Source organism: Apodemus sylvaticus, chromosome 7 (genome assembly GCF_947179515.1).
Source record: "Apodemus sylvaticus chromosome 7, mApoSyl1.1, whole genome shotgun sequence".
Lineage (NCBI taxonomy): Eukaryota > Metazoa > Chordata > Mammalia > Rodentia > Muridae > Apodemus > Apodemus sylvaticus.
The window spans coordinates 58648723-58669737 of NC_067478.1; the positions used below are offsets into that span (position 1 = coordinate 58648723).

Sequence of the window (21015 nt, forward strand, 5' to 3'; positions counted from 1 at the left end):
CCAGAGGTATACAGAAGAAAAAAAGAAAAGAAAAGAAAGGAAAAGGAAAGAAAAAGAAGGAACGGAAAAGAAAAAAAGAAACAAACACCAGCCCTGTCTTGAAAATAAAAATACAAAAATAAAATGAAAGAAAGAAAAGGTGACTTCTTAAAATAGACATGCAAATGCACCATCAGTCAGAATCCTTTAGGTAGAAAGTCTGCAGAACAGATGTGAGAACACCTGTAGGTGTGAGCCCTGTCGGACCCACCCTCGTCAGGCCTGCCCAGCACAGGGCAGCCTGCCCAGCGTCAGTGTGGTGCAGGACGACTGAGGCCCTGCTGTCCCGTCTCCTTCAGCTGCTCTCATGATTCCCTACCCGAGCACAGTCTGTTCTGGGGGAAAGCGGTTCTGCCTCAATGCTGGGCACTCCTTCCCACCTTCAGTGCAGTCCTGTCTTGGCATCAGCGAGGCTCTTTGGATGTTTTCTCTGGTTTATCAACATCTGTGTCTCCTATAGCCCGGGTAGTCTTGATCTTCCTACACACTAAAGGGTGACCTCGAGCATCTGCCTTTCTGCCTCCCCTGCCTCCAGCTCCTGACTTCTGGGATCTCAGGCATGTACCAGCAAATGTGGTTTGATGCTGTAAAGGAAATGGAACCCAGGACCTTCAGCTAGACATGTACTCTCCCAGCTGAGCTATCTCCTCCCCCAACATCTATGATTTTCTGGCTTTGAAGATCTCTACAGTTTGGGAAGATTCTTTCCACAGTGATTAGGAACAAGATTCTGACATGCTTTGGGGACATTTGTTTTTTTTTTTTTAAATACACATACATATTTATTTGGATTATTATCTTGGCTTGGTGGGATGAAGAATAAATCTGAAGCAATTATTTTGAAGTGAGGGGTGAAGAATTAAGATAATTTCTGCCAAATGTCTCCACTTATTTCCTCTTTCAGGGGACATTCCCAGGAACTCAGAGGGGGGGTACTTATTTCCCCAGCATGTCTCACCAGGGTGACAAACTCAGAAAGATCTAAAAATTAAGCTTTCGGTTATTCATTTTGTGGGAAAACTTGACCTGAACTGATGTGGACTTGTCTGAAAATTTTCTTCCAATTGTGTGTGAAAGTTCAGTGAGTCTCATTATAGATATGTATGTGTGTGTGTCTAGATGATGTCCATGACATGACTATGTAATATCTGTGACTTCATGAATACACACTTGTATACAACTTCCATCCCCTCCCTTAAAAGGACATTTAAGAAAAATGATTTAGATGTGTCTGATAGGACAGGAGTGTAAACACAATTACTTGGGAACCTGAGGCAGGAGGATCACAAGTCTGAACTTGTGCCTTGGCTATAGAGTGAATCCAAGACCAGCTTGGAACACCTAGTGAGACTTCCTACTAAAATAAGAAGTCCAAAGACTGAGAGCACAGCCCAGTATAGAGTGCCGGCCTTGCAGGCACAAGGCTTGATGTTCAATCCCCGGCATTGTAAAAGGTTTGGATCAAATAGCTCGAGGTCTACCTTACCTCTGTCTATACTAGTGACTCTCAACCTTCCTAATGTTGTGACACCTTTAATACAGTTCCTTATGTTGTGATGACTCCCAACTATGAAAATTATTTCATTGCTACTCCATAACTGTAACTTTACTACTGCTATGTGAATCATAATAAAAATATCTGATATGTGAGCCCTGCAAAAGGGCCATTTGACCCCCAAAGGGGTCATGTGGTAGTCTGAATAGGTATGGCCCCCATATATTCATTTGTTTGCATGCTTGGCCCGTAGGAAGTATTACTATTGGGAAGTATGGCCTTGTTGGATTAGGTGTGGTCTTGCTGGAGGAAGTGTGTCACTGTGGGTGTAGACTTTGAGGTCTCCTAAGCTTAATCTACGCCTGATGTGGCATACAATCTCCTGCTGCCTGCGTATTACAATGTAGAACTCTTGACTCCTCCAGGACCATGTCTGCCCAGACGCTGCCATGCTTCCCATGAGGATAATGAACTAAACCTCTGAAACAGTAAGCCAGCCCCAGTTAAATGTTTTCCTTTGTAAGAGTTGCTGTGGTCATGGTGTCTCTTCACAGCAATGAAATCCTAAGACACACAGGTCGAGAACCACTGGTCTGCACACGTGTGATCAGTGAGCCCATGAACTCCCCGCATGCCCTCTGGGAGGCTCGTGTAGCCAGCCATGCGCTCACCTTCTTTAATAATATCAATGATATCATTGGCATTGAAGCTGAGTTCGTCTGTGTCCTGAGCATCGTAGGCATACAAAGCCTTGCACTGTGGCACCTGAGGCTTGGGCTTGGGTTGAGGCTTTGGTCTGCCCCCTGCTGGGGGAGGCCGGCTGGTCGTTTGTCTTCGGACTCTGTGGAGAGAGGGGAACCACATGAGATAGATAGGAACACCATGAAGAAGTAGCTATACTTTATAGTGGCTGCAGTAAGGACGACAAATCTGGTTCAAACACCTTTACCTGCTGGGCCATCTTTCCAGCCTTTATACTATGCTGCCTCAGTTTACTATTCAGTGTCTCTAAGGTGAATAATTACAACTTCGTCTTAAGTGTGAGTGAGCTCTTTGTTGTATATCATTGGCATCATGTAGCCCAGGCTATCCTCAAACTCACTATGTAGACAAGGATGACCTTGAACTTCTGATCCTCCTGTTTCCAAATCCCGAAGACTGATTACATGCACCATCATAGCCTCATGGCCTAAAAGTATGCTAGGCAAGCATTCTAATAACTGAGCTGACATTCCCAGTCCTATGAATGAGTGCTTTAAACTTCACCTGAAATGGTTACTTAATATATTTATAAAAAGCACTTTTAAAAAGGACAGAGAAAGTTAGAAAACATTTTCCCCCACTTTGCTTAAGGCTGGCAAAGCAAAGTCTACGAAGGGAATTCAGATTATGCCCTCTTCTAAAAGGACCTTGAGGTTGGCGGAGCAGTAAGATGACTCCATGGGAAAAAGGCACTTGCTGCCAAGCCTGATTCCCAAACCCCACATGGTGGAAGGGGAGAAATGAGCCCCAAAAACTGTCCTTTGACCTCCACGTGCACAGTGGCACGGACATACCTATACGACACACTAATAAATAAATAAATGCAATTAAAAATAGAAGGGTGTGAGGTAAGCCCCCACGCGGGAAGGGCAGGCTCTTAGGTCTAGCCATGCTTACTGACATCTACAAGAGCAGAGAGGAAAGGGGCAGCCTTATCTCCACCTTTACTTAAGCACTCATCACTCCACTTTGAGCTAAGTTCGCCAAAAGCCACACAGCCTTGTACTTGCTGAGATTCTGTGACAACAGACAGATGTGTGCTAGGTGTGATGAACTGGCTGTATCAGGTGAGCGAATGGGGTGGGTACTGGATGCTGGGCTGGGGCCAGGCCCCTGAAACTTGTCTCTGTCCTAAGTCCTTTGGAAAGCAGCATCCCAGGCCATCATGCGAAACACTTTTGCTGCCAGCAGACTAACTCATGGGTTATTACAATGACTTCGTTTCCTACCCAGCATTCACTAGGCATCTCCCTTCCCTTTTGCTCAGGGTGCATTTGGTCCAGGGTGCATACTGGTACCTTGCTTCATGAGCCCTGACTGAAGCAAGGAGCCCTGCTCACTAGACGAGGCAGCAAACAAGGCTGTGAGCCTTCGCCATGCCTGCTCAATGCTGTGCTGGAGGCTTGGAGCCAAGGCTGCTAAGTCAGCACAATCAGTGGCGTTCAGAATACAAAGAAGTAAAAGATAAGACAAGCATGCCTCAAGACACTCAAGGAACACACTAGAAAGGTGCTCACAATGGAGCACAACACAGAGATGACAGGATATCAGTAGAGAGAGAGTTAGAGGTACGGTACAGCTCAGTAGATGAACACCTGCCTAGCATGCATAAAAGCTGGGGTTCAAGCCCCAGCCCTGCATAAACGAGATGGGGCATGTCCATAACCCAAAATAAAGGCAGGAAGATCAAAAGTTCAAGGTCATCTTTGGCTACATGGTGAGTGTGATAGGCCAGTCTGGGCTACATGAGACATTGTCTCAAATAACCAGGTTCAAATAAATAAATAAATAAATAAATAAATAAATATCACACACAGTTGGGTCTATGTCTGTGTAAAAGATAAACTCAAAGTTGAGACTGAGGCCAGCAAGATGACTCAGTGGGTGAAGGTGCTTTGCCACCAGGCCTGATGACATGGTGGAAAGAGAGAACGGGTTCCCTAAAGGTGTCCTCTAACTGCCACACATGTGCTGTGGTCCCTCCGTGCACTATACAGATAAGCAAGTGTAACTAAAAAGGAAGTGAAATTATGAAAATGATCCCATTTATAACATATGCATATAATATTTAGTAATAAATAACATGAGTGTTTATAAATAAAATGTCTATAACTGGCCAACATAGATACATAGATTGTTAGTGAGGTGTGTGTGTGTGTGTCTCCCTGGCTGCCCTGAAACTCGTTCTGTAGACAAGGCTAGCCTCAATCTGCTTGCCTCTGGAGGGCTGGGATTAAAGGTATGCACCACCACTGCCTTATTTTATGAGGAGGGAAGAATTCTAAAATTAGATTATAGCCATAGCGCACAACTTTGTCAATACACTAAAATTGTAGAACTGGACATTTCAAGTGGGTTGATGCTATGGTATGTAGATTATATCTCCATAAAGCTTCGCTTGAATCAGCTGGCAGGGCAAGCCTCTGTGGGTTGTACAATGCACAGTTGAGCCTCGGAATGGCCCGGGCCTTGCATGCTGGGAGATGCTGAAAGTGTCCCAAGAAGCAGGGGACTGCTCAAACACCTGCTGCCATGTGGCCACTACACAGTCTTTTTTTTTATTGCTCATTATGGTTTTGAGACAGGGTCTACTCTTGAATTCAGTGTGCAGCTGAGGAACAATGAATCTCTGCAGATGAAGAGACGACTGACTGTCGCTTGGGTTTAGCAGTCTAGGGACCTAGAAGCAGCACAGAGCATAGCCAGTCACAACACAACTGCCATTACCCAGGCTAGGCTAGAAAGAGCCCCTCAAACCTCCGGAACCCGGCCAATCTCTGTTGTGTCACTAGGTGGCGATCCTGTGTAATAAATATGGAGAACTAATGGCTTTCAGCACAGTGCCAGAAATTGATTAATGAGGTCCTTTAGGTACTGCTTCCAGCCAGGGTGAGTGCCAACTCTGCAGAAGGAAGGGCCTCTGAGCAGACCTGGCTTGGTCCTCAGCAGAGCTGATGGCTCAGACTTTCAGGGACTGTGTCAACTATTTGTGAAACAGTCATTAAAAACCAAATCTTACTAACTCACAATTCAATTAGCAAAGGAAACAAGCAAGCTTCCTTTCCCCCCTCCCCCCCCACCTCCTGAGCCCCGCCCTCTGCCTGCCCCGCTCGGGCACACTTTCTGGGTAGCCAGGCTGGTGGCCCAACACCTGGTCATGGTGAATATATTTACTATGTATCCTACTTTGCTGCCTATTGCGCTGTAATAAAACACTGAGGTAAGCAAGTTGTTCTGCCTGTGGTCCATCAGGAAGGGAAGTCAGTTCAGGAACTCAAGGCAGGACCCAAGCAAAGACCAGGGAAGGATACTGCTTACTAGCTGGCTCACTTTGCCTTCTCATATAGTTCAGGGCTCACCTGCCTAGGAGTACTACTGCTGACATCAGTCTTTAAACAAGAAGATGCTTCACAGACTTGCCTACAAGGCAAATCTCATAGAGGCAATTTCTCAATTAAGGTCGGTCTTCCCAGAAAAACCTAGCTTGTGTCAAGTTGACAAAAAAGAAACCAATTGGCCCCAGGAACTGGCAACTGCTGCAATTTAGCATTTGGGTTCAGTTTTACTGTTCACTCACATGCCGCTGTTCAGGAGACCCTTCCGATAATAACCTGAATTCACCATCACCGAAAAACGCTTTCCTGAGGCTGGAGAGATGACTCAGCACTTAAGAGCACTTGCTGTTCTTGCAGAGAACCCTGGTTTGGTTCCCAGCACCCACATAGTGACTCACAACTGTCTGTAATGCTCTTTCCCAGGTATCTGATGCTCTTTTCTGCCTTTTTAGAACACTGGGCACACAAATGATGCACAGACACACATTCAGGCAAAATACCTTTACACATGAAAAGATAAAAATTAAAATTGGAAAATGCTTTTCTGAGCTGGGCTTGGCAGCACACACCTGTAATTCTAGCACTCGGGAGGCTGAGGCAGGAGAATCTCCAAGAGCTCCAGGCCAGGCTGAGATAGACAGTAAATCTGGTTTCAGACATCAAATCAAAAACAAACAGTGGGCTCTCCCTCCACTTGTTTTTCTTTTCTTTTGGTTTTTGGTTATTTTGGATTTGGTTCTTCCCCTCCTCCCCCCTCCCCCTCGAGACAGAGTTTCTCTGTGTAGCCCTGGCTGTCCTGGAGCTCACTCTGTAGACCAGGCTGAGCCTCGAACTCAGAAATCCGCCTCCCAGAGTGCTGGGCTTACAGTGTGCCACCTCTGCCTGGCTCCTCCACTTGTTTTTAACTGTCTTTACAAGGTTTGGGTAATTCTGGCCCCTTGGCTATTTTTGTGCTGTTTGTATTTCTAATATCACTGCTCCCCCCCACACACACACACACTCTCCAGGATTGAAAACAAAGACAGAACCTACACTGGGAGAATGGAGACTACACTGAGGATGTCAGTTTAATAATAAAGTTGCAATCTCTGCTGATATGTCAATAATCCCAAGTTACTTTATCTGTGGACTTGCCCATATCTGTGCAGGCACATATGTTAGTATGTAGTTTTAAAACTACACACTATCAAACAGGGCAGTCCTGGGGCTGAAGCCAGGTCATCAGGCTTCCCAGCAAGCACATTTGCCTGCGGAGGAATTTACTTGCTGCCTTTATGTAATTAAAAAAATTCTTAATGTTACATGTATGGGTGTTTTGTCTGCACATTTATCTGTGTACCATGTGTTTGCTTGATGCCTCTGAAGGCCAGAAGAAGGCATGGATCCTTTGGAAATGGAATTTTGTGAGCTGCTAATTGGGTGCTGGGAATAGAATTCAGATCCTCAGGGAGGGCTCTTAGCTGCTAAGCCGTCTCAGAGAATTTGTGTACAGTGAAACTTAGCTTTCCTGTTATGATTTGATGAATCAGTTTAGTTCAGGCAAATTGCATATCGTGTGCCCAGTATTTAACTTCTCTTTTCTGGAGCAGGGCATTATACTCAAGCAAAACCACACTATAACCCAGAATGCTATTCATTCTTCCTGAGGAACCATGCACAGCACATCCAGGTTGCGTGTTGAGAATTTTCCCCTGCAAGGTGAATCCTACATTATTGGCTAGAAAAGACCACAGTGCAGGCACTGAGATCAATGCCGGTTGACAGGAGCTCACAGAGGGTTGGCTGGCAAGCCTCCCAAGATATGAAAACCTAGCTGGCATCAAACCTCTCCAAATTAAAGACTAGTTGATGCCCCTTCCCTGGTCCATAGTATGTGGATGTGATGTTGATCAGAAATGAAGCTGTCCCATGTCGGAGGCACATGACGCACAGGGCAAGAAGGGATTTGGAGCTTTAAGTTGTCCTGATTGAGTACAGTGTCTAGTGACAGCTGCAACGTCCCTGTACCAGTATACCCTGCCTCTGCTCTGTTCTGCACCATGAACAATCCACCTAGTCCTCATGTGTACTGGGGAGCGTTTCCCCTGCTTAGCTCCCTAGGAACAAACACGAGAGAATTTCCCAGCTAAGTATACAGTTATGTGGTAGAGAATGTGCTTAGAATGTATGAGAGTCTAGGCTTGATTCCCAGACCCTCAAAACCCAGCTCCTCCAACTCAAGCTACACTGGGCTTTGTTGTATATTTAGTCTATCATCTTTACGAAAACCCTGAAAGATAGGAATTTCATCATCTATTAAATATCTTTTTCCTGTTTGTTTTGTTTTTATTTTTCCAGACAGGGTTTCTCTGTGTGGCTGTCTTGGACTCGGTTTGTAGACCAGGCTGGCCTTGAACTCACAGAGATCTGCCTGCCTCTGCCTCCCAAGTGCTGGGATTAAAAGTTTATGCTGCCACTCCCGGTTTATCCATTTTTAAAAGTTTAATTAACCAATTAACTTGCTGATGTGTGTGTGTAATGCTTATGGGGGGTGGCTCTTATGTGGAGGTCAGAGGATACCTTTGGGGAGGGGGGTCTGTTCTTTCTCACCATGAGGGTCCTTAGAGATCAAACACAGGTCCTAAGGCTTGATAACAGATGCCCTTGCCTGCTGAGTCGTCTTGCCAGCTCTCCGTTATTGGCATCTTACTCTCCCCATTATACATATGAAGACACCAAAGCACACAAGTCAAGTGACAGGCATGAGTTGTCCAACAAGCATGGCGCAGGAGATATTTGATGAATAAAAGCAAAAGGAACCGCTGGATGAACCGGATGCACGCCCAGTCCTTCCAACTTTGATACACCGTGTTCTGTGAACTTTCTAAGCAGTTCCCACCACTGCCAAGGCTGGTGTGCCAGGGAGTAAGCTTTTGAACATCACTGCTTTTGTTCTGCAGATGTGAAATTTGGGTCTTGAATTTCTAAGAAGGAAAAGAATGGAGCCTCATTGTATTGGCTTTTAAAATCATGTTCTGCTCCAACGGCTGAAACCATAGACATTACTGGAAATAAGGGAGCGGGTGCCAGGAATTCCTAAGACCTGGAGTCGGTCTGGGCCAGGTTCCAACTGCTCCCGTAGACTGTGGGTTGAGAATATTGCTATTGGACATTTGCTGGAAATTTTAAGCCTTTTGAAAATATGACTCCATTAGGAGCGTCCTTTCTGACTGGAGACACCCAGGCAGCACTTAAAGTTTCCTGACTTTCCCTCCTTTGCGGTGTGGCCACAGTCTTGCAGCCCACTACCTGCTCCCGTTTTTCTGTCTCCTTACTTCTAGTTAGCTTAACCTCTGGAGCACCTTGAGAGCTCCTCCAGCCATCCCTCTCATGAAACAGAACACAGGATTAAAAATGGCAACAGACAGGCTAGAGAGATGGCTCAGCGGTTGAGAGCACTGGCTGCTGTTCCAGAGGCCCTGAGTTCAATTCCCAGCAACCACATGGTGGCTCTGTGATGGGATCCAGTGCCCTCCTCTGGTGTGTCCAAGGAGAATGACAGTATACTCACATACATATAATAAATAAATAAATTTTTTTTCTAAAAATGGCAACAGACATTTCCAGTCTTGGCTTCAATTCTTTCACAGAGAACTACAGATAAATCACACTGAAGTGCCCAGAAGGAAAGCTACTCAGCACACCGATGGCCAGCCAGATCAAGAGTCACTACGAATCTGGGGAAAGTCTCACTATGAAGGCCTAGAACTCACTCTGTAGACCAGACTGGCCTCAGTCTCACAGAGACTATCTGCCTCTGCCTTCTGAGCACTGGGATTAAAGGTGTGCACTATCATGACTAGAAAAAAAAATCAGGGCAGAGCTTTACCCTGAGTGCATCATGAAGAGGCTGAAAACCCACGACTCCCCCTGTATAGCTTTGGAGAAGGAAGGTGTGCTGAGGACAAGGGTGGCAATCACCAATGCCAAAAAACAAGGCCGAGGGAGCTTGAGGGGCTGAGGATGTAGCTCAGGGCTAAAGCACTTGCTCAGCATGAGTAAGGCCTGGGCTCCATCCCCAACATTATGGAAAAAAAGAAAAAAGAAAAGGAGGAAGAGAGGGAGGGGAGGAGACAGACAGACAGATAAATAACTGTTGGGATGATAATGAATATAGTGAACTTCCTGCTCTCTCCAAAACCAACTGACTAAGTAGAAACTAAGCTGACACATTCCCCAGCAAACCTGAGGTGCTAATGAAACCATTTGATCTTAGCCATGGTCTGAGGTCCAACAGAAATAACGGCTGTGTGAAACATGTCTGTCAGGAAGAACACCACCAAGGGGTGGGAGAGAGGAAGGCAGGATAAAGCCAGGATGCCGAGGACCAGAGGTGAGGCAGCGGTGGTCTGAATCTTGGGTGGTAAAATCTAGGTGAGTCTTTGGCACTTTGACCTCAGTAGGAACCTCGTGTTTATGGAGACATTTGGGGCTTTCTTGGAGACTCAACATGGTTTGTCTTTTTTTTTTTTTTTGGTTTTCTGAGACAGGGTTTCTCTGTGGAGTCCTGGCTGTCCTGGAACTCACTCTGTAGACCAGGCTGGCCTCGAACTCATAAATTCGCCTGCCTCTGCCTCCCAAGTGCTAGGATTACAGGCATGTGCCACCATACCTGGCTATGGTTGGTCTTTTGGCAAAGAGAAACTGTTCAATTTAGGTGATCATGAGGCCCCTAAAATGCCCCAGTCAAGTTCTCTGCTATGTTAAAAAACTGAATTATCAAACCTGTGTTGTAGAAAATAAATGCTAGCTTCCCATACCCTTATTCCCTTGTTGTCTTTTTTAGAAAAAGATTTATTTTTATTTTATGTAAGTGTGGTTTTTGTATGTGCACTTGTGTGCAGCACCCCAATAAGCCAAAAGAGGGCATCTAATCTCTGTAGAATGAGGGTGAAGTGGGTTCTGAGCCACCATGTGGGTGTTGGGAACAGGACTCAGGTCCTCTGTGAGAACAGCCAGTGTTGTTAACCCTCTAACCATCTCTCCAGGTCCTCTTTCCCCACCTCCTTGTGTTTTGTTTTGTTTTTTCTTTTTTTCTTGTTTTCTTTAGACATGTGGTCTCAGTCTTTAGCTGAAGTTAGCCTGGAACTCAAACTTAAAGTAACCCTTCTGCCTCAGCCTCCTAAATGTTGGGATTAGAGGCGGAGCCACCATGCTCAGCTAAATTCCTATTTTTTCAAGGACTGTCTCCAAAGCAGGGCTAAATGTATAAGGAGGAGACTGGCTGGAATTCTTGTAGCCTCTGGACTTAAGAGTGCTAATGTCAGAGTCACACCTATGGCAGGCAGGACAGTCATCCGGCCTACTGGACAGCTCTTCCTCCCAGCTTGTCTCCAGGACAGCAAGCAGCATGCGTACTTGGCGTCATGAAATGAAGGCGGGGAAGGGTGCGGCAGGACTTAAGTGGGGCTGGAAGGGAGCAGCCTTGGTGAAGACCCAAGGCCCAGCGTTCCTACATTGCCTATTTTGGCTGACAGATGCTCCCACCTGGCCCATATGCAAGTCTGCAACTTGCAAAGCAGGCTGAAAAGATGGTGTTGCTTGCCAAAACCAAAGCAAATAGAAAGGCAGCAGACAGAGCGAGGAGACTTGGAGTAGTGATTGCTTATAATCCCCCTGCCTCCTTGGGAACAGAAAACGGGGCCCAAGAATAATCTTGTGACTATTTCAGGGATGTTCATGGATATGAAGAGCACCAGGCCTTGACAGAGAGCCTCCCCCCACATTTCTGTGAGCCTTGTCATCAGATATTAGCTGTCCTTTAGACTTCTGAAGGACGCCATGTGGTCCTTCCTTGGATGACTGCCATCAGTACTGTCTGGGAACTTGGTACAGATGTAAGCAGGAAAACAGTTCCATTGGCACTTGGCTGGCTACACGAGGACCTGAGTTTAGATAACCAAGACCCACTAGATGTGGCAGTGAGTGCCTGCAATCCCAGAGCTGGGGAAGTGGAGAGAACAGGATTGCTAAGGCCGACTAACCAGGTTGTTTAGCCAATTGGTGAGCTCTAGGCTCAGTGAGAGACCATGTCTCAAATAGTAAGATGGCTGCCGGGCAGTAGTGGCACACATCTTTAATCCCAGCACTTGGGAGGCAGAGACAGGCAGATTTCTGAGTTCGAGGATAGCCTGGTCTACAGAGTGAGTTTCAGGACAGCCAGGGCTACACAGAGAAACCCTGTCTTGAAAAACCAACATAAAATAAAATAAAAAATAATAGTAAGGTGGTAAGAAAGAAAGTAACATTTAAAATCCACACGTGTGACATTCACACACTCACACATGCACACTTGTGCATGCACACACACACACACACACACACACATGTATTGCCATATTCAAATTTTAAGGAGGGGATTATGGTTCAGCAAGTCCTCCAGGAAATTCTGGTGAAGAGCAGGATTTGAGAACCATAGAAAGAAGCTAAGCCAGTAACTCAACTGGCCATGGCAACTAGTGGGAGACAGCTGTCTACATAAGAGAAGGAGGCACCCATCTATCTGCTAATGGCCGCCTGTGTGATGAAGTGTAAAGTGCCTCTCGTCTACAGCCCAAGAGAGGATAAGTAAGACTTGACAGGGGAAAGGCACTCTGGGAGAGAACACTAAGTCCATGAGATCTTCAGGAAAAAGTGGTTGAGGCAAAAGAAACAGGACAACAGGGCATGGAGGTACCCAGGAGTGCCATCGAGGTGCCCAGGAAAAGCACAGAAGAGCCCTGCTCTTTCTCCCAGCATAGGTCTATTTTGTATACTCTTCTCCTGGTTCTCCTTAAAATTTCTCCACTGTTCATGAGACAACAGAGAGAAGGAAAACTGGAAATGGGCATGAGAAATGGGAGGAGGGAAGAAAGCGGCCAGAAGCAGGCCCTCGGCTGGCTTCAGCACACAGAGCTACTAGCTCCATAACTGGGAAACCAGAGAGCCGGAAGACACCTTAAAGTCACTAGGTGGGACCAGTGAGATGGCTCAGTGGGTAAAGGTGATTGCTGCCAAATCTGATTGATTCCTGGAACCCATGCTGTGGAAGGAGAGGAATGACTCCAGAAAGCTGTCGCTGTCTTCTGACCTCTGCATGGGCACCATTGTGTGATATTCTACTCTTCTCATTATATGCAAATGCACACAAAGCAAATACATAAATAAATATTATAATGTCACTAGGCCGAGCATAATCTTGTAGTCATTTTCACTGCCATTACCATCATCACCATCACTACCTTTATCGTGGCCCTCATCATCATCATCATCATCATCATCATCATCATCATGATGTTCAAGCAAATGCTGACTGGGTTGTCTTCTACATACAAGTACCATGCTAAGCATATAAAGTATATTATTATATCTTCTCCCCACATGCTTGTGAGCATGATGGTATCACATCAGTCTATACGAAGAAACTGAAGCTCAGGGCTGGCAGGCTTCAAGTGTCCTGATAGGTTTTCATTGTTAATTTGACACAACCTAAGGTCATCTGAGCAGAGGGAACCTCAGTTGAAGAATTGCCTTGATCAAATGAGCCTGTGTTCATCTCTGTGAGAAATAGTCTTGATTAATCATTGATGTGGAGGCGCCTCGCCCACTTTGGGCGGCACCATCCCTAGGCAGAGCCTAGGCCTGTGTTGTATAAGACAAGGAGCTGAGTGAGCCAGGGAGCCAACCAATAGGCAAAGATCTTCCATGGTGCCTGCTCTGGGTTCCCGTCTTGATCCTAAGCCTCAGTGATGGATCGTGACCTGGACTGTAAGCCAAACAAACCCTGTCCTCCCCAAGTTGCTGTGGTCAGAGTATTTTATCTCAGCAACAGAGAGCAAACTAAAATGTAAGGTAATAGAGATTAAGTTAGAGCTCTCCCTCGGGTGGGGCTTGACTTGTGCACCTGGCAATCGTGCTTAGCATGACCGGACACTCTGAGTCAGAATTCTAAGGGACTCCTTAGCACTTACGGCAGTTCATTTTTGTGTGGCTAGGATAGATTTCTTTCACTGAGCCCTCCTAGCAGAGTTCCCTCACTGGTCTTGTCCCTGACCTCAGTCCTTTTCCTGTGACCACAAAGACCAGGTCTACTGCCCTTTTCTAACTGGGAGTCCTTTGCACAGCACCCCATAGTTCCAGGGTCCTCCCTTTTTCAGGCTGAAAAGCCTGACTCTTCCTTTACTAGAAAGGCAAGGGCTCTTGTGTGGCTTTCAAGACTGACAAGCTTAATCACTCACACCTCATAGGACAGGAAGATAGGATGCCTTTTAAATACTTTTGGAAATGTATTTACTCGTGTGCAAGTGCATGAGAAGCGGAGTGGCAAAGATGGCTCTCACAGGAGAAAAGCTGCGAAGAAGGCTCTGAGAGGTTTAGGGGTTTAGCCTGAGCTGTCTGCAGGCTGTGCCCTGTGCCCCGGGTCTCCCAGCTTTTGTGAGCTGTCAGTCACGCTGGGTGGGCCTGGGCGATGCAGCTGTCTTTGAGATATTTCTGCTCCTGTTACCTTTCCCCCATATTCCTGTTAAGTAACTTTGAAGTAAAATTCATTGGTTCACTAAGTTAGACTTTGGAAATATCCCTACTGGGATTTGTCCCTTATCTGAGGTGAGTAGACGTGTGTTACGACTCCTCAGGAAAAGTTTCGTTGTACAATAATTCATAAGCTTACCCATGTGGGTGCTGGAAACAGAACCCAGGTCCTGCAAAGGCTTTATGTGTTCTTAACTGCTGAGTCATTTCTTCCCAGACCCTGGAACCCTATTCTAAATGTTGCTAAAAGGATGACTTTGTTACATTTATGCAGCTGCAGGCACTGAAACAAATAATAAAGCAACCAACCATCATCCCGCAACAAAGCAGGAGGAAAACTTAAAGATTACGGAGTAGCAGATTCGCAGGAGTAAAACATAAAGATTACGGAGTAGCAGATTTGCAGGAGTAAAACAAAGATTACAGAATAGCAGATTCCTGCGGCTGATGGCGAGCTGGTGAGAGAGGATGAAAGGCTCAGTGCTACTTCTAACTTGGCCCCTCAGCCATGGATCCTAGATTGCAGCACTTGGGTAGAAAATTGAACTTGAGGATTCAGCACTGACTCTCATAGAATCCCCCACCCACCCTACCCCCCGAACCCTCTACATGACTGGTGGAACTAGAGTTCATTGGCTCTGTCGCACAACATGGGAAATCTTACCCAGCAGCACCCTGGTCCGGGACCTTGAGGAAATCCAGGCTCTCTGGTGTCTGAGACAATCGGTCGGAGCCTGTGGACTGTTGCCTTGGCAGGGGTGGGCGGGCCATAGAGGTGTACAGGCTTTTCTGATTGGACCTCTGGTTTCCAAGGGCATGGGGAGGAGGCACGAACTGGTTTCTTAAGACTCCATTTTGATGACATCCTAGAGAGGAAAGAGAAGAAAAAAGGTCAGTTTCTCTTGCCTTGCCAAAGGTTCCTCTATGCTTATTCTATTATTCCATTATCTAACAGAAGGTCCCCAGTTTCCTCATCTGAAAGTATTACTACCAGTAATACATTGTAAGAAAGTGAAGACACGGTTTTCCTCCAACATTACTGAGGTATAACTGTTGAATCAGATTATACTTGGGGACAACAACATGATGGCAGCAATGTCACCTGCCTAGGAAGTGCGTCCGACAAGCCTATGGAATGTGGCAACAGGATTTCTGGATATCTGGATTTCAAAGCCCACAGTCAGAGCAAGCTGCTAGTGGGAAAGCAGGTTTTAGGTCTGTGAGGCCGTGACTCTGGAGGGCAGTGGGCAGTGGGTTAACAGTTGGCCATTTATTTCTGAGGAGTCAGTGTAAGGAATGGTCTTAGCTTAGGACCCCCAAAACCAAGTTAGCACAAAGGAGATTTATTTGCCCCAGAGGGACAGAGGACAGGGAATAAGAGACAAAGACAGGAGATAGAAGAGAGAGAAGAAAAGAAAGGTAACAACGGAAAGAAGGTAGGGGAACGGGACAAAAGCCTGCCTCTGGATAGAGAGGAGATAGACGTGACACATAGGAAAATGTACCTTCTTATAAAGGTACAAGAAGCCCATTATGATGAGGTGTTTAATTTTAACTGGGCACGTTAATTATATGAGCCAAAGCGGGCTTCTGATTGCTGGACTTCAATACTTGGTAGTCAGCCTCAGGAAGAGGAGGTGGCCCAATAAAGGAATAGACCTTGGTGGCAGAGGAAATTGGGGAGAAGGGAAAGGTCTGCTGTAGCCACATTTGCGAGCTGACTAGAGTCCCTTTAGTCTCAGGTGCCCTCAGCTGAAGACTGCTGTGTGAAGTGGGGGAGCCTCCGCACAGCAGGAGACGAAAGTGCAGCCAGCCAGCCAGCTAACCAGCCTGTCTGCCAGCCAGCTCAGCTGGACAACGAAAGGTCTGTGCACTAGAGACTTCTAGATAAGATCTCCACAGGTACATTAGCCAGTGAGTGGATAGATGGATGGTGGGATGGACTCTTGAAAATAGGGGGACAACATTGCCCCCTGCCACGTATGACACAGCCCTGTCTCTCTTCCTGCTGACACGTCAGGCAGTGCGGAAGAGAAAGATCTTTGAGGCCGGCTTCATTGTACACACCAGAAACCTGCAGAATTCTCCAGTAGCGTGGAGCGGCCATGGGTTTAGGGGCCTCTGTTCTAGCTCTGATGGGGACGCCGTAAACTTTCAGGTGAGTGTCTCACAAGAACAAGGAGACCAGTCCAGCATTTGGGCAACAATGGAACAAGTTCCTGTTCTGACCGGCAGTGGCAGTATTCTAGGGCAGAGCATTTAGGAGTAGGGCTTCTCCTCCAGCCCCAGGCAGTGCATTTGCCATTTCCTCCCACAGGCTCCAGGCAGGACAGCACCAGACGCTTGGGACAAATGGGACTCTCTCCTCATCTGACCCGTGAATAAGAATTTGAAGGGCTCCCCACAGCATCTGGGAGTGGGGAGGACACTGCAGCCCCACTTGCTGCCAAGAGTGCTTAGGAAAGAAAAGAAGTTTGTTACAGTGGGGTGTTTCCTAGGGCACAGAAAAGTAGGGGAGTGTCCACGTGTCACCAGAGACTCATTTGTCCACCCTGAGTTCCGATACCGAAAATAAGCACTCAGCAGACGTATTTTTATGCCTGTCGAAATTAATAACAAAAAAATTGGCTTGCATTTTTTGTGCCTTTCAATTCATTGTTTGGTGAATTCATTTTTTTATTATATTTTATAAAAGTATGGTTTGTGATGAGCTGGGAAACTTTAAAATCCTAAGGAATCAAGGCTGAAGGGATACTTTAGTTGCCTCACAAACCTGAGGATGTGAGTTCAGTTCCCATTGCCCACAGTAAAAGCCAGAGGTGGAGATGGTGGGTGGGTGGTATCCCTGGGGCTGGTGGGCACTCAGTCTAGTCTGATTGGCAGACCTCAGGTCCTAGTAAGAGACTCTATCAAAAAACATGGTGCAGGTGGGCTCAGTGGTAGACTCCTCTAATGTCAGTACTTGGGAGGCAAGTGGATCTCTGTGAGTTCGAGGCCAGCCTGGTCTACATGAGTTCTAGGACAGCCAAGGGTATTTATTTAGAGAGATTCTGTCTCAAATAGAAAACAAAACAACCAAGGTGTATGGTCCTCAAGAATCAACACTTGAGGTTATCCTCTGGCCTCTGCATGGATGTGCATAGCATGTATATGCAGTTTCTACTTCATTTTCATCTGCACAATGCCACCAACAAGCACATGGACACACACACATACACATACACACACACACACACACACACACACACACACACACACAACCCTACCCCAACACCTGCTCCCAATAAATAAACACACCTGAGAGATTTAAAGTTGGGTAATTCCTCATCTGACTGAGGAGGAAAGTGTCATTTAGAAGTGTGGCTATGTTGAAGGTCAGGTGCACCGTGGGCTGATTTGGCTAGAGGACCCTCTGGCCAGAGCTGAGGTCAGGGAGTGGCCAGATGGTCCTGGCCAGAGGCCAACACTGTACAATAACACTAAGTGCAGACCCTGCTTCTCTCAGGTCCCTTTGAGCTTGGATGTTCCCCGAGGATTAAAGAAGAAATGGAGGAAGCAAATCCTGGTTAAGGCTAGAAGAGCTCAGTTCCCACTGTATGAACTGTAGCTCAGGAGAGAGCCACTCGCTAGTACTGGAGGCTCACTGATTAGGTCAGGCAGCAAACAACAGGGCATTTTCTTGGCTCTGCCTCCCCAGCGCTGGGCTTCCAAGTGCATGCTACAGGGCCCAGCTTCTCTGTGGGTGCTGGAGACTGAACACAAAACCCTGGACCGTCTCTCTTGTTCTCCAAACACCTTTCGTAAGTTATGGGTTGAGACCCAGGGTTCCCTCTGCATGGTGCATGCTTGGCTTACCTGGGGGAGCAGGGGCAGCTCTCATCGGGTAATTGTTCTTAGTTCCACCTGAATACCCTCTGCTTGTCATGGTGTTTCTTCTGGTAGGCCCTGAAACAAGCAACCGAGGGTTGAACTCACGTCATCACACTTGGTGGCAAGCACCTTTGCTCTCTGAGCCATCTCGTTAGCCCCAAGTTCAGGCTCTTGTCTTTATACCAGCCCAAACAAATGATTTTAAACCCGGCTAGGACAAGAATGCCAGGTACACCATGCACAAGAATAATACATCCATTTAGCAGCTCCAGCCTGCCCATTCTCCTTAACGGTGCGTTAGTTGGCACCATCCTATCTCTTGAGAACCCCACCACAGCCAACAATGGAAACACAGACTCCTGTCCTCAGATCTGTACAGGGGACACAGGCACAAGGGTCCGGTAGAAGCAGAGCCTGGAACACTTACGGGAGTTCTTGGGCAGCCCGGGTCCAATGCTGACCTGCAGCACTTTGTTGCTGGGCTTGAGGATGGCCAGGTCACCGAAGCCTTGGTGAAACTGCACTTGCCGGGAGCCCCCTGCACTCCAGGGGCCCCAGTTCTCCTTTTTCAACTTCAGTTCAAGGCTGCAACAAGCACATTGATTGAAATTATGAGCCAGAAGGAGCTCGTGAGGAAACGGTGCTTATGAGCTAACTGCTGCAGGGGAGGTGACAACCATAGGATGGGATCAAACCAAAGCCACCTAGCCTTCAAACGGGACGGTACACATCAGCATGGAACAGCTGCAAGGTGATTGCCATGCCGGAAGCACAGGCATTTGGGGTTCAACATCTGTGAGGACCCTGTTGGTGAGCAGGTTTCCTCGGTTATATCTCAGGTTCACTCTCAAGATGGTCGGAGGTGCCTGCCTGAGGGACAGGAGGAAGGAACAACTTCTTTGAAGTCTTATCATTGTTTTTGTTTTCTATATGGAGGACGGAGATGTCAGACACAAGATGGTGGAAGATCCCATACTATACACTTTGGCTACTGTTCAGTTATATTCTGTTATTCTATTTCCATCACTCACCCAGACAGAGGAAAACAGACAAACAAACAAACACCCCATCAAAACCCAAATGGGATGGAGAGTATGATGGTTGGTTTTAATGATCAACTTGGTCCAATCTAGACTCACCTGAGGGAGAGTCTCAATAAGATGCTGCCTAGGTCAGGTTGTCCTGTGTGTAAGTGGGGGGGGGACTTGTTTTGTTTACTAATGACAATTGATGTGGGAAGAAGACCCAGGCCATATGGTGGTGGGCAGCACCATTCCCTATTCAGGCAATCCTGGGCTGATGTATAGAGACTCCAAGCACAAGCAGGCATACATATGCTAATTTCTCTCTGTTCTTGACTGTGAGTGTGAAAAGATGTGACCACCTGCCTCAAGTTTCGGCTTTGATTTTCCTGCTATGGAGGACTGTCTCCGTCCTGCTACAGAGGAGTGTCTCCTGAGCTCTGAGCCAAAAGAAATGCTGCCTGTACACCTCCGTGATGCACCATATATATCTGTTCTTTTAACTTAAATAATAACGAATCTAAGTCGCTGTCTATTGTCAGGTTCCTTCATCCTGGCATTACAGTCTTATGATTACCTAATTTTTATGAGTAAGAGGAGATGGACCCTATTTCTACTCTCTAGATAGGGAAATTTAAGAGAAGCTGAATAACTCTCACTCAGCAAAGGTGAGGTCTGAACCTCAACAATGTGTAGTGTTTTGTCCATTAGAACACTTCACCAAGACTCATGAAGGGGAACCAAGACATGAGACATTGACACCCATATCCCAAATCCTGATTCCCACCAGCCAGAACCCCCATTCCAATCACTTTTTCCTGCTTCCGGCCTGACTCTACCCTCACTCTGCTATGCCTGGTTTCCCTTGTCTTACTTGAGTGATCTTTGTGTAAAGGATAAAAAAAAAGTCCCTTGATGATTTGATTATTTCGTAGAAACACAAATTTGACTCTAGCATGACCCTAGCCCATGACCACCCAGGCTGTCTTCAACGGGCCCCACTGTTCCTGGAGACACTGAGGTACCCAGGGTAGGGCTTGCTGAAGCGATGGAACCAGTCAGACCACACAACCCACCCTGAAGGGCTCCCCACTTCCATATCCCAACTCACGTATTGCTGAATTTCAGAGGTAGCTGCTTCTGGGTTTTTTCCTCGTATCGCTTTGCTAAGAGGCTCAGGAACTCCGTCTTAAAGACGGACTCAAGCAAACTGTCATACTCTTGCTCGTGGAGGATGAAGAGGTCGTCCTGCATGGGACTGAGAGGTCAGACACAGTCAGCATGAGCCACGCTTCTGCTCACCCCCTCCCTGCTCTGTCACTCTCATTCGGAGGCAGGGAGAAGGGCATGCGTGCTAAACACACGTGCACTGTACCACTGTGCACACAGGGCCTGTTCTGAACACCGCTGAGCTGTATACAAGGCCCCTCAGTATGACTTTTACTCGTTAAAAAACATCCTGTACCATAATACTAAGCTCTTTCTCCTACCTTCTTTCCCTTGTTCTGTCTTCTCCCTCCCTTTCTCTTCTCTCCCTCTCATAATATGTAAAACAGGACCAGGAGATGGCTCAGCAGGTAAAGGCTCCAGCTGACTAGCATGGCCTGAGTCTGAATTTGATTTTGGGGATACACACAGTGGAAGGAGAGGACCAGTTCCTGCAAGCTGTCCTCTGATGAGGACATGCTGTGGAATGTGCAGGCTGCTCTCCTCCCAGTAAATATAATGTAACCATGAAAAGAAGGTAACAGTATCACTTGAAACACAACACAGACTAAGAACTACATAAGAAAATTGATGAAGTCTGTTTTCAAAGAGAAGTTGAGGGGTTGGAGAGATGGCTCAGTAGTTAAGAGGACTTGAGTTCAATTTCCAGCACTCACATTGGGCAGCTCATATCTGCCTGTAAATACAGTTCCTCTGGCCCCTGAGGATACCTGTACAT

At 46.7% G+C, this 21015-nt stretch overlaps 1 protein-coding gene across 1 annotated transcript in view; it reads right to left on the minus strand.

The window, feature by feature from the left end:
* Positions 1–21015, minus strand: part of Myo1e (myosin IE) — a 191690-nt gene that overhangs the window by 1577 nt on the left and 169098 nt on the right. The window contains exons 23-27 of the mRNA XM_052187898.1: positions 20182–20328; positions 18476–18633; positions 18034–18123; positions 14843–15044; positions 2206–2375 (exon numbers count right to left, since the gene is read on the minus strand). Of these exons, the coding sequence (XP_052043858.1) occupies positions 2206–2375; positions 14843–15044; positions 18034–18123; positions 18476–18633; positions 20182–20328 (767 nt within the window). The remainder of the gene's footprint in view (positions 1–2205; positions 2376–14842; positions 15045–18033; positions 18124–18475; positions 18634–20181; positions 20329–21015) is intronic.